Here is a 13,543-nt window from a genome sequence, read left to right as displayed (position 1 = left end):
CCCTAAATAAAAACTCACATGCCAATTACCCTTATCATGACTCTATCCCAGCTAGCTTCCCTAGAAAGACATACAGTACAGGACTGCAAGTTCTCCCTCTTATCAGGGAGTTACCGGATAGCAACAGGTTTGAACAGAATCCCTTGTTTATCGCTAATGTTTTCCCTGGCAAGCTTCATTCAGCTTCTGCTGTAGTCTTTCGTCTGGGCAGGGACTTGAATAACAGGACACTACCATAAAGATGATGAATAGTTGTCTCCTCTGAAGTCGTTCTGATTCTTGAGGCCAACTGCCTACTGCTATCACTCTGGCCAGAAGCTATAGCTTATTGGCTCTCATAGCTTCTACTTTCAGTGATCTCAGGTTTTCAACCTCTTTCTTTATAACTGTAATAACTGACATTAGCCTGCATACAAAGGAATGTATGCATTACTTTCAGGTAGTGCTGACTTCGTAACTTCTCACTGTTTTTTACTTATAAACACAATAATACTACACACAACAATTCTTATCTCTGTGCTTGGAGTGAAGGAGGTATGCATTATTAATTCCTCCCACCTAAGAAAGGCAAGGATCATGTGATTAACTTTTGTAGTCCAGCCTGGATCTAGTGATTCCTTCCTCTGTGCATTCCCTACCTTTGCCAAAGACAGAGCTGCAGTTTCTCTTTGCTTCTTTCTAATTATTGCATTCTTGATCTTATCTCTCCTTGACCCTTCTATCTTAGCTCCAGTTTTTGCTTTTTCTTGCTTCTCTCCCCTTTTCCTTCCCCCTTTCTCATCTGGCTCTGGTGGAGAAATAAGGCATTGCAAAGAAGACAACACAGCATATTTGAGTGATTTAACACCTAAACCTGCAAAAAAACCCTCTTCTGGTGCCGCAGATTCCCAAGCTGAAAGCTTCTGGGATCCCATTGTTCACTCACAGCTAGACATTGGACCACAAATTCCCATGGCTCCAGGACCCAGCCATGCCCACCAAGCTTTCCATTGCTATGCCCTTCACAGAGATGCCATGCCACCTACTGCTCTACCCACCTCCGCAGCTACCACCCTCAGACCTTGAATTCCTAGAAGAAAAGAATGATATGATTTGTGGAGCAGGCAGAGATGTTGGTGTGTGATGCGTGTATGTGCGTGGCATACAGTAGTGAGTGTATGAGCGCCGAAGTGATTCAAAGACAACGTCCAGTCTTTTAGTTAAGATGAGTCTTTTTACTGGCAAAGCTCAACAAGATTCAAACAGACAGTAACAAACACCTTCCTTCCACTAACTTAACAACCCCCACACTGTGCAATTCCATTTTCAAGGTTTTATGGCTTCTGTGCCAGCTGCTGTGTCCTTGAGCAGCTCTGCCTTTTAACCCCTTTTTGTCTTTCTGGAAAACCAGACTCTTTCCACCATTAGCTGTCTACAAGAGACTCAGCAGGAGCTAATGCTACAGTCTTTCTGAGTTCTAGGGCTTCTCAAGTAGAGGGGCAAAGAACAAAGTCTCCATTCCTCCAGGAGGTTTCCATGGCAACTCTTGCCCACACTGCAGTCACTTCTCAATCAGTGCTTCTTACAACTTCATATCCCTTCCTCCTCCCAGTTTGCTTCAGGTTCCAAACACATGGAAGCCTTCTAGAGGAGCAGGTATTAAGCAAGCTATTTTCCATTGTTTACAAACATGCATCACATACCCACAAGAACAGAGACCACAGAAGCTTGTACATCAGATTCGTCTGCTTCTCCCTCTCCCACTTGCCATAAACAACAAGCTAAGCAGCCCAGGCAGAGATCACATTATTCTTCTGAGGATTCTGACCAGGACTCACCTCATCATCTCTCCAGCACAAAACCACCAGAGCCCCTTCTTCAAGCAACTCAACCCTCTTGGGAACACTCTTCCAGTAAGGAATCTCAGCTTCTAGACAATCCAGAAAAATAAGAGGATCAGAGGACAGTACTTTTGAAGAGGCCTCCCCAACTAATATTTTTATTGTTAATAAGTTTTATATTTTAGACTATTATTCATCTGAAGTTCTCAGGACAGTATACAAAGAATATAGAAAAAATACAACATAATATCAACAAAATCATAAGATTAGCCAAACTGAAAAATAGCAGCGATACAGAAGTCAAAGTGAACTGGAACTGGCCAACTATCTCTTCAAATCTTAAAGGTCAGATGAAAGCAATGTCTTCAACAGACATTGGAAAGAAGTCGACACAAGAGACAAATGGGTATCTAATGAGAGGGAGGTCCATAATCGAGGAGGCCCTTCTATGAGTTGCTGTGCAGCATTACATAGTGATAGATAGAATTGTCATCAGGGCCTCTCCAGCAGAATTTAAGACAGGAGCTGACAAGTAATGGGAGAGGTGCTTCTTCACGTACCTGGAACCCAAGTAGTCTTTATTCTCCAATATGATCTCCATAAATTAGGCACAGTAGCAAATAAGCAACCAGTGTAGTCCTTTAAAAGTGGTGTGACATATTTCTCAACTTCACTGCCCAATGAACTGTCAGCTACATTTTTCATAAGCTGCAACTACCAGGCTGTCTTTAAGGGTAGCCCCAAATAGGTCACAGTTCAGTAGTCTAAACAAGAGGTCACCAGATGCTATGCTGCAAAAGACTACAGCGTTATGTGGTATATAAACTGTTGAAATAAATAAAAGTTCAGATCTGTCTTCACCTCAAATGACAGTGTTGACTCTAGAAGCACTCCTAGAGTGCAAACATCCTCTTTCAGGGGGAATACAACTCTGTCCAGAATAGGTTACCTACTCAACTTCTAAACACAGGAACCACCCATTTCTCAGACAAGAATCTATCCTGTCAGAATTCTGCTTCAGTTTGATCCTCATGCAGACCACTGCTGCCTCCAAGCATAAGTTTAGCACCTGAACAGCCTCTACTGATAGAGTGGAAAGAGAGAGCTGGGTGTCATCTCTATATTGATGTTAATAGGCTCTTACATAGGGCTACCCCCCCCCGCACTGACTAGGACAATTACCTCTTTGGGGCGAGAAGACCCTGCTATTCAATTGTCCCAACCATCCTCTAAGGGAGTTTTAGTCCTACCTAAGTCTAAATCTACTCCCAAGGTAGTCCTGTTCCCTTCCTTCTTTGCCTTCCTCATACACATTGAATGAGTTCCTCTTCTACAAGTAATCAAAGCCACTAAATTAGTCCAGTGGCACTACTGAATACTTAAAGTGCATATGGAGGAATCCAGGATCCCTGTAGTAGATGTCCCAGTTGCAACTTTATTGTCTGGATCTATCCTTCCTAAAGATAGTGACGCATATCTAAAGGACTCCAATTAAAGGAAATCAGAATAATTCCTTTTTTAAAAAAGCTTCATTCTTAACCTTAATGGAATTCTTTTCCATTTCTATCTTTGCCAGAACCTTTATGCTTTGATTGGAGGACGTACTAAAGAACTGTCATGCCCCAGACTGGGAGGGGAAGATTTGACGAGTTAGTCTCGGACATTGATGACTGTGATGAGGAACTGGGGGAGGGGGAAGCAGTTGGGAAAGACCACAGAGTGCTGAAATCCCAGTCACTGACACCTCAGCTTTCCCCAACCCTGCCCCCCCCCGTTGAAGCACAACCAGGACTGTCAGTGACTGCCCCTTTGAAACCTGATCTTCCAGGCTCCCCGCCTGTGTCTGCAGAGGAGGCGCCACCTGCTTCACCTCAGGTTTCCCATCTTGGCGCCTGTCAAGTTCCCATGGCCAAGCCAACTGACTGCCCATCACTCTCAGGGGGAAGCAGAGATGCAGTGCACGCCAGAGGCAGAAGTGGGAGATTCAACAGTCATTAAGGAGGAGCCAAAGACTCAGTGTGAAAGCCAAGCCTTCTTAAGAGGGTGCAAGAGGGGGCTCATTGCTGAGTCAACGTCTGCAGCTGCGAAGAGATGCTTAGAGTTAGACAGGGCAAACGTTCCTAGAAAGTGTAGTTAGACTGATGAGTCGTAAAGCTTTTGTTATCTCTATCACTTTAATAAAAAGAGAAAAACTCACAACCATCTGAGTCCTCTGCTTCGGGCAGGACAAGGACTCAGATGACGGAACTGTCTCATTCACTTTCCATATCATCACAGCTGCTTTGGTTGGTAGATGCTTAATGTGACTGTGCCACTAGAATTTTGACACTCCTTCACAATAATTTAGCTTTAGCCCTGCTTTAAAAAAAATTGCCTATTTGGGGAGGAAAATTTCATGGAGGTATTCATAAATGTATTAGTCTTATCCACTTTGGAAGCCTAGACCTTAGGTGCTGCTGTCATGAAGAACTCTTCAGGAAGGAACTCTTCATAGAACCCCATCCCGAGTCTCTCAGTTCACTCACAAACCAGGAATCGTACGTCCAGCTATGCAACATCTTCTGGATTTCAAGGCCATTGAACCTGTTACTCCAGATGAACACTTCTCAGGCATCTACTTTTTTTTGTATTGCCAACAAAGGGGAGATTGGAAGTCTATCTACGTATATGTAACCTACTGGACATACAGGGTGAAATCTCTGACTTCCATCAAAGAGGCCCTCCAGTGGGCTGTCTGTCTAGCCTTCATTAACCTCATAGAGGCATACCACCATATCCTAGTCACTCAGCAGCATAGGTGGTTTCTAATATTTGCCTGCAACAGATTCTATTACCTATACAGAGCCATGCCTCTGGCCTGTCATGAGCTCCATGCATCTTTACCAAATTAATGGTTGCAGTGGTAACCCAGGGAATTCCTGTATCTGTACCTACATGATGACTTTCTGAGGGTCCCCTTCCAGAAGGTAAGCTCTCCAGAATGTTCAGGGCACATTATGTACATTAAAAACCAACAGCCCAAAAAGCCATCTTTCTTCATGGAAGATCCAGCATCTAGGAACCGTGCTAGATACAGCCTCTGCATCAATCTACCTCTCCAATTCTGGTGTATCTAGGGATCCTCATGAGGCTGGACAATATTGCAACCATAGCACCCATCACTAGACAAGGGGGCACAAGGTCCTGGTCTTCAGGCAGAGACCTTGCTCCACTGGATAGAAATCAGTCATCTTTCTGTTTCTGCCTATCACATTCAGGGATTCACCAAGTGTCAGGCACACTTCCTCAGCAAGCATATGGTGGACCCAGGAGCCATTCAGGAAAGCCTCAGCATACCTTTCCTAGACCTATTCATGTCCCAAACTTAAGTTGTCCCAGTTGGCTGGTTCTTCTCTCAGTTTCATTCCTACTGGATGGTGGACATGGATGTGCTCAACCTTCTATGGCCTACCAGCCCTGCTCTATGCCTCCTCCCCTTTCCTCATCTCCAGAGTCCTCAGGAAAATCCGAAGAGGCAGGAACATAGGAAGCTGCCTTACACTGAGTCATACTATCGGTTCATCAAGCTCAGTATTGTCTGACTGGCAACAGCTCTTCAGGATTCCAGACTGGGTATGTTCCCAGCCCTACCTGGAGATGCAGGGGATTGAACCTGGGACCTTTTGCATACAGAGCAGATGCTCTACCATTGAGCTGTGGTTAACCATGGTTATATGAGATTCTTTATCTGGCAGGGGCAAACCAATTATTCCTTCCTCAGACCTTCTCACCCAGCCCTACACCTAGCCACCTGGCAGACTTTCCTCCAGCTGGGCTATCCTCACAAGGTAGTAAGCACCATGCTGGCTTACAGGAGGCCTCCATTTACCCTGAGGATTTATGAAGCATGATGAAAATCTTTCACTAGAGAGTGTATACACAAGTTCCTTGACTACTCCATAACAGGGATTTCAAAACTACTGCAATTTCTACAGTATGGAACTAAGGAAGATTAATCTGCAGCAGAGGGGATGTTGAAAAACTTTTTGATCACTGTCTTGCTTGTTACACCTTGCAGTTGCTGAAGAGAGGTAGGGAACTGACCAGCTGTGACTTGTTGGAAGTGGGGCAAGAGCAACTCCTGTTTTGTTCTTTTGTTTAAGCTCCAGAGGGAAGATAGGGCTAGGGTCCTCCAGATGGATAGGGTTTGTTTACCTTTTACCTGTGATGCTCTGACTGACTTCCTTCTGTCGCTAGACTGTGATGCCTTTAGGGAAGCTTACCTGCCCCTCCTCCTTCTGCCCTTTCCCCACTCCTTTGTCCTCTGGCTGTCCGGGAGAGAGGAGACATCCCTTTGTCTCCGTTTGATTTGTATGTCAGTATTTGGCCAGGTTTGTCTGGGACTCATGTTGTAGGCATATGAGTAGGTTGCTGATTGAGGATGTGAGATTGAAATATGGGAGTGGTGGCAGGGTACAGATATTGGGATTGGAGGGTGTCCAAGAAGAGTGAAGTTTGGGTATGTTGGTTTATAGTGTTTACATATTTGATCACATTTGGTTGCCCTCCTGGTCACAATCACATTGCTACAGTAGGTATTGGAACTTGTTGTACTCGTCATGGAGAAGCACCTGTGCAACTTTCACAAGAACCAAGTGGTTCTTTGCATGGACCCAGCCTTTATCCTGAATGTTAACTCAGTCTTCCACAGGTCCCTAGAATTAATCCTGCTCTTTCTGTCCTCCCCTCCCAGGAAGTGTATTTGGAATAAGCTAGGTGTTATAAAGGCTCGCAAAACCTACATTAACAGGACAGAGGCATGTAGGCAAATCAACTATCTCTTTATTTCCTTCCATCCAACATCACTTGGGGAGAAAAAACCCTGTGTCTGAAGTTCATGGGTTAAAGCTTACATAGCTCTAGCCCATGAAACCCAACACTTGCCTATTTCCCTCCAAATCATAGCATACTTCACCAGGGTATCAGCCACTTCAGCAGCTCTTTCCATTAATCCTAGCATTTCTTACATCTGCCATGCAGCCGCATAATCATCAGTGTCCACATACAACCGACTTTATAGTTTATATCTCCATTGGCACTTCTGCTGAATTGGCCTTCAGTAAAAGGGTTCTCCAGAACATTCTACTACTGACCTAGGCAGACATTTGTATCTGTGGGAGTTGACCTTGCTTCCCTCCCAATAAGGGCTATGCCCTTAGAGCTACTGCTCAGCTCTCTGTCTCTTGCTTAGCCAGGACAGAACTGGGGGAGTCTGCAGATCTAGGCTAGAGAGCAAAACTTGGTAACATGTTCCATTCGTTTTCTAGGGTGGTAGGAGGAGCTAATCCATCAGTAATGGATGCCTCGTTTACCCCAAACCAGAAAGGACAGTCACAATAAGTAATGTAAATATAGAACATTTTTAAAATGCTTACCTGAGACATTTCTGATTCTTTCCAGCATCTTACAATGCTGTTTCCAATTTGCTCTGTGTAGACTAGCCTTAGTCTGTGTACGGACTGCTTTTTGGAGGAAGGGCAGAATATAAATTAAATTAAATAATGTTCCACAGGCCACAAGGATACTGGCTGGAAATATGTTACACAATTATTTGACTATTTTATCTCAATGAAATGTTTATAGAATGACTGTTTCTAGAGGAATGGATTAGTGATTTTATTCTACATATTAGTTATTCATCTTTGGATACTTTTGCTAGAATTTAAGTCTTTGATTCATACCAGCCTTTAGAACAGCAGCATGGAATTATACCAGACCGAGATGCAGAATATCGACTGTTTGACCGTGTCGTTAATGTGAGAGAGAGTTTTTCAGTTCCCCTTGGACTTCGTGGTACCATAATAGGAATTAAAGGAGGTAATACTATGCTTTTTTGAGAAGTCTCTTTTGTTTTTAAAACATTGTGAAGATAATTCATTGAACATAACATGAGTTAGTTTTGCACATAGTGTTATAAACCATGGGTGATGATAAATACAGTTAAAACATAGGCATCTGCCAGACTATTACTTAAACCTTGATTTATTACATCACAGAATAGTTAAAAGTATCAATGAGAGAAGCTGAGACTTGAGAGTTTGAATTTTTTTCCTTTCTTCACTTGTGCCATCACCTTCTGAGTGTTGACAGCTCCTTAGCCATAGTTAAGGAGGAGGTCCTGGTTTCCAAAGAACTCTAAGCTATGGTTAACATTTAGTTAAGATTTATAAACCAACTACCAATCTTGGTTAATGAGTGACTTTTAACCATAGTTAATCTGCTTGGCAGGTTATTAAACCATTCTTTAACATTACATACAAACCAGACCACACTGGGATGGATTTAAAATTCTTCCAAGTTGATGGGGCTTTCCTGCCCCCTTCTCCCCACTGCAGCACACTTCACCTCTTGAAATGCTTCTGGAGGAAAAGCTATAGATCACAGTACAGCAGTGAACAGGAGTACTCCCCAAAATCAGGAACAGGCACCTTGTGTAAGTGGAGCTTCTCTCTCAATATGCTTCCACTTGTTTTTTGGCAATTATTCCACCCAACTGTAGCACCCTGTGCCACAGGAGGATCCCCCAGCTCTCTTGAGATGTTTTAGAAGGCTCAGTGGAGACCTGTGTGTGGAGACCTGTGTGTGGGGAAAGTCTCATTGCATGAGTGACCTCTCACTCACCTTGGCATCCAAATCACTGTAATACAATTTATTGTTTATATATCAAATGTGGCTAGCGCTGTTAGCTTGCTTATACAGTATCCTCAGTATACATGGTATTTTGCAGAATAACATGACCACGTGTGGCAGATCTGTACCCCAATGGGAAGGGAGAAGAAAAAATAACAAGGCAGATTATCTGACTTTCTCAAGGGAATTATTTCAAGAACACAAACACATTTGTATACATAGTTCCAATCTAAGATGCTTAGGAGCTGAGAGAATGTTCTTGACACGTTCTGTGTGGTTTTGTGGCTTTTGCAGTTAGAAACCATTTACAACAATGCTTGAAGGACTGGATAGGTATTATGCCTAAAGTGAGGCCAAAAGATTGAGAGAGCTGTATTCATTTGTGCTCTGCATAGTACTGTGACACACCTATGGCTATTTCATGTGTTGATCTTGTGGGTTTATTTTGGAAGTCAACTGGGTTCCCCCCCCCTTCCTATACTTGGGGTATGCAGATCCTGTCCTTCAAGGTGCCACAAAACTCTGTTGTTGCAATAGGTTAATGCAGTTCATCATCTGGATTTTTTTTAAGCAAGTAACTGGGGAGGAATGAAGATTTTAAAATGACAAAAGACAAAGCTACTTTAAACATTCCAGCCTGATTCAGGAAAACTCTTCAAACAAAATGCTGGTAATGTAATTGGGTGACACTATCGTAGTGGAATAGGGTCTACTTCATCAGAGGCATTTCATTATTGTGTTAGTGCAACTTTTACATTCTTTCCATCCCTGTATGTATGTACACATACACCTTTCTGCCAACAGCTTCTGATGAAGTGGATTCTATTCCACAAATGCTAAAGCCATAATAAATTAGTTAGGGTTGTGCAGCTAAGGCATACTTGGAGCAGACTTCCTAAAATTTATTAAAATTTATGGACATGTCAAAGTTCAATCAATTTAGTTCGGTGGGTATACTCTGAGTATGGATACAACCCATTGTCTTCAAGGTGTCACAAAATTATTTGTTGCAACAGACTAACATGACTGCCTTTGGAAAATATTAATTTTTGAAAATGAAAACTGTAGCACTCATTAAGAATTCTTCATTTTTCTCCAGTATTTTCACATTTGATCAATAGTGATTGCTTATAGTGCATATTTTCTTCAGCCAGCAGAGAATCTGATGTGCTGTATGAAGTACTGTTTGATGAAGAGTTTCATGGAGGCTTAACAATAAGGTTTGTTTGAGAGAACTGCACTTGCTTCTTAATCTGTTTTACAGGTCCTAGGGAGACACGTAATAATTGGTCAGAAATGTGGTATTGAATATTTAGTCAACGTTTTTAGTGGAGAAGAAAAGGTTTTTTACAATCCATATCTCATTCATTCTAGCAACCACCATTTGAACATTAGGTTGGTTCCAGATATACCATTTTCCACAGGTAGCCTGCCATCACTTTGGGTTATACTGCCATCTAGTGTCCGAAGGCAAGAATGCACTGTAGTCAAAACCTGGGGCGTCCGGCCCCTCCCACTCCAGTTTTCATTCTTGCCTTCGTCCAAGGCGTTTGGATACTTACACAGAGCGTGGCTAAGTTCCCTTTTTGCCTTTGTTTCTGTATTAGTCTGTATGTTTTGATTGCCTGTTCCCCTCTCCTCTTTCCCCCCCCCCCGGGTTTTTCGAGTGTGTGGGACGGTTTATTTGTTCCTTTTTACCCCTCGATTTTGTTTTCTCTGGGGCCTTTGGGTAACTTGTTTTTTCCCCTTGTTTGAGCAGCGGCTGCTGCTCCTCCCTTGTTTGGGAGTCCGCAGCTGCGGTTCCCTCCCCCTCAGGCTCAGCGCCGGGAAGACTGCGTCTGCGGCTTCCTCCTCTCTCCCCGCGGCCCTGCCTGCTCCTGCTGCAATTTTCGGCGGCACCTCGCCATTTTTGCAGCCAGGAGCCTGCAGCTGCGGCTCTCTGCTGCAGCAGTTTGTTTGGTGGCGCCTAGCCCCGTCCTCAGGGGCAGTGGGGATTCCTCCACCCACCCGGCTCATTCCTGCAGCTCTTCTCGCCCTCCTGCGGCTCTTAAAGCATGCGGAGTGCCCGTTTTCCGTCCCCATACAGCAGCGGCTCCTCCCACCTGGCCGTTAGGAGTTGTGAGTGTCCTCTCCAGGCCGCCATTGCCACCTTTCTTCATGGCCGCCATTTTGGTTTTGTTTCCCACCCCGTATAGCGGCCACCAATTTGTTTCTGGTCCTGTTTCCTGCCCTTTTTTGCTGTGCTGCCTAGTTCCCTATTCCCTCAAGGCAGTGTTTTTTGCGTGAGTTCTTTGTTTCCTTTTTCCTGTCCTTAGGCAAAGCTTTTCCAGAGCAACTGTACTAGGCCTCCTGTTGGAGCTGCATAGCCTGAGGATGCTGTTTTAAAGCAATACCGCACCTTCCCCATCGTGTCCGTGTATCTAGCTTTGGGCCACACTGCATCAAATTTTTTCCTGGCATTGAGCAGTGTACAGTAGCAGTCTCGCACCTTTCCCATTGTGTGCATGTACTTAGCTTCTGGTCCATATTGCATCTCAACTTATTTTTTGGTGCCTTCATCTCACCAGCGCAGTAGCAATACCCACCTATTTTTGGGGCCATAGCATACCAAACCTATTTTTCACCTAGCACCCCAGCCTGCACAACACACCTTGTTCTTCACCGTCACATTGCACAGGAGTGATACCACACCTTCCCCACTGTGTGGGTGTATCCAGAGCCTGATATGGCAGATCAGCAACCAGAGGCAGCACAAACCTCAGGGGCAAGTCAACAGTGCAAAGCCCCAGTGCAACACAAAGCGTCTAAGCGCAGGCATTCCAAAGCTCTCGCCAAGACAAAACATCTGTCTGCCCACGGTGCTTCCAAGCGGTCCCAATATGTCTCAGCCCCGGCCGTAGAGGAGCCTGCTCATGAAACATTACCTACTCTTTTTCAATCTCCTGCCAGGTCATCAGAGGACGAGTTTGAAGGTTTCCCTAGTCACACACCTCGCCACTCTGATCTTCCTCTCACCCCTCTGCCTCCACCAGTGCAGCCACATCTGTCTCCACAGGAGCACACTGTACCTTCTGATTCTACCTCGGGGCTACAGTTGTCCCCAGAATTATTGTCACAGCTGCGAGAGGTACTTGGCTTCCTCTCCCAAGCCCAGCCTCAGGCATACTTATCACCTCAACCAGCAGTTCCACAGCAGCCCACCTCTACACAACAACTTGGCTGTCATGATGACGTCCCTCCCTCCTCACCTAACCCATTTGATATCTCCAGAGGCAGACCTGGTGGTGAGCCCTCACGGATGGACGACTGCTCATCCCTTATGCAGCTAGATCGTGACGAATGGAGTGAAGACTCTGATCTGGACGAGGACTACTCCTATCACCTCTTCAATTCAGCTGATTACCTTCCCCTTTGCTGTAGAGTGTTGGACACCCTGGGCATCCAACCTGCACAAACGCAGCCTGCTGCTCCACCTGTGAAAGGCACCAGGGTTCTCAAATCGCCCAGGTCAGCAGAGCACTCGATGGCTGTGCCGGATCCCATCAATAAGCTGGCCAAAGAGGAATGGGCCCATCCCCTGCCCCCACGTCGCTTTTCACCATTAGCCAACAGACTTTATGCTTTGGCCCGGAATTCATGTCTTTCCTGAATGTCCCTGGTGTTGACCAACCGATTTCGAACTTGATTGCTAGGTCCCTCCTTCCGAAAGAAGGAGATTTACAACTCAAGGACCCTTCTGAAAGACGGCTTGAGTTCGCACTACACAAGAACCATGAGGCATCCGCCTTTTCCATCCGGGCCTCCACTGCCGCCTCAATTTTCTCTAGGGCCTCCATGATGTGGCTCGATGAACTGTTGGATGATCCCAATCCGGATCCAGCCACACTGCGAAAAGGCCTAGTCGAGTTGCATAAGGCGGCCGCCACCTTGGACGTGACCCACCAAGGAGCACGGGCCCTGGCCACAGAAGTAGTAGCTCGAAGGACTTTGTGGCTCCAGCACTGGGATGCTGACAACACGGCCAGAACCAACTTGTCCATGGCTCCATACTCGGGGTCGCTTCTCTTTCGGGAAGACGCCCTTAAAGCGGTCTTGGTTGCTCCCAAGGACAATCGAAAGCCCACTTTAGCCACAACCAAGAGAGATGATTGCAGACAGTTTTGGCGTTTTGCCCCATATCGACTCTTCCAGCCCTTTCGGGGGGCGCAGCCTGGGGGCGGGGCCGAGATGCTCGAACTCCTGATTTCCGCTCCTCCAGGCCATCCTGGCGCAGACAACGCTTCCAGGGCAGATTCCAGTACCCAGGCCGACAAGCCCAATCCTCCTCATATGGCAGGGGAGCTCGTCAGCGCAAGCAGTTCTGACGCCATTCCCATTGGGGGCAGGCTTCTTCTCTTCGCAAGTTCCTGGCTCCCTCTAACACAGGTCTCCTGGGTCAGAAGCATTTTCTTCGACGGATACAACATAGAGTTTTGGCTGCCACCTCCGAACAGATACTGCCCTTCTCCAGTCTCCAAGTCACGCGTGAGGGTCTTGCAGGAGGTCCTACATCATCTACTCGACATAGCCACAATAGAACCTGTACTGCCAGCGGAAAGGTCGCAAGGCATCTACTCCGTTCTGTTTGTGGTTCCCAAGCAAGATTCTTCATGGGGGCGGTCTTAGACCTCAAATTCGTAAACCGTTTTGTCAAGTATCGCTGGTTCAAAATGGAGTCACTGGCATCTATTGTGGAAGCAGTACAACAGGGGGACTTTCTGGCATCCATCGATCTGAAGGATGCCTACCTCCACCTTCCAGTCTGTCCCACCCACAGACGATTCCTAAGATTCTCACTGGGCCAGCACCATTTTCAATACCGGGCCATGCCATTCGGCCTTGCGTCGGCCCCAAGAGTGTTTACCAAGGTGATGGCCACCCTGGTGGCCACCCTCTGCCTACAGGGGGTCCATATTTACCCCTACTTGGACAACCTTCTTCTTCAAGGGCGCTCCAAGGACCATGCCAACAGACAGATCCATTACACTCTCAGATCTCACAGCTGGCTAGTCAAC

General features: G+C 45.7%; 1 protein-coding gene across 3 annotated transcripts in view; it reads left to right on the top strand.

Annotated features, from left to right (window-relative positions):
- XRN1 (5'-3' exoribonuclease 1) overlaps positions 1-13,543 on the top strand; it is a 91,165-nt gene that overhangs the window by 56,759 nt on the left and 20,863 nt on the right. For all 3 annotated transcript variants that reach the window (XM_061636924.1, XM_061636923.1, XM_061636925.1), the window contains exons 29-30: positions 7,544-7,676; positions 9,640-9,709. In XM_061636924.1, coding sequence (XP_061492908.1) covers positions 7,544-7,676; positions 9,640-9,709 — 203 coding nt within the window. The remainder of the gene's footprint in view (positions 1-7,543; positions 7,677-9,639; positions 9,710-13,543) is intronic.

Source organism: Rhineura floridana, chromosome 7 (genome assembly GCF_030035675.1).
Source record: "Rhineura floridana isolate rRhiFlo1 chromosome 7, rRhiFlo1.hap2, whole genome shotgun sequence".
Classification (NCBI taxonomy): domain Eukaryota; kingdom Metazoa; phylum Chordata; class Lepidosauria; order Squamata; family Rhineuridae; genus Rhineura; species Rhineura floridana.
The sequence above is the reverse complement of the archived record's forward strand: the minus strand, read 5'-3'. Positions and strand labels throughout refer to the sequence as shown.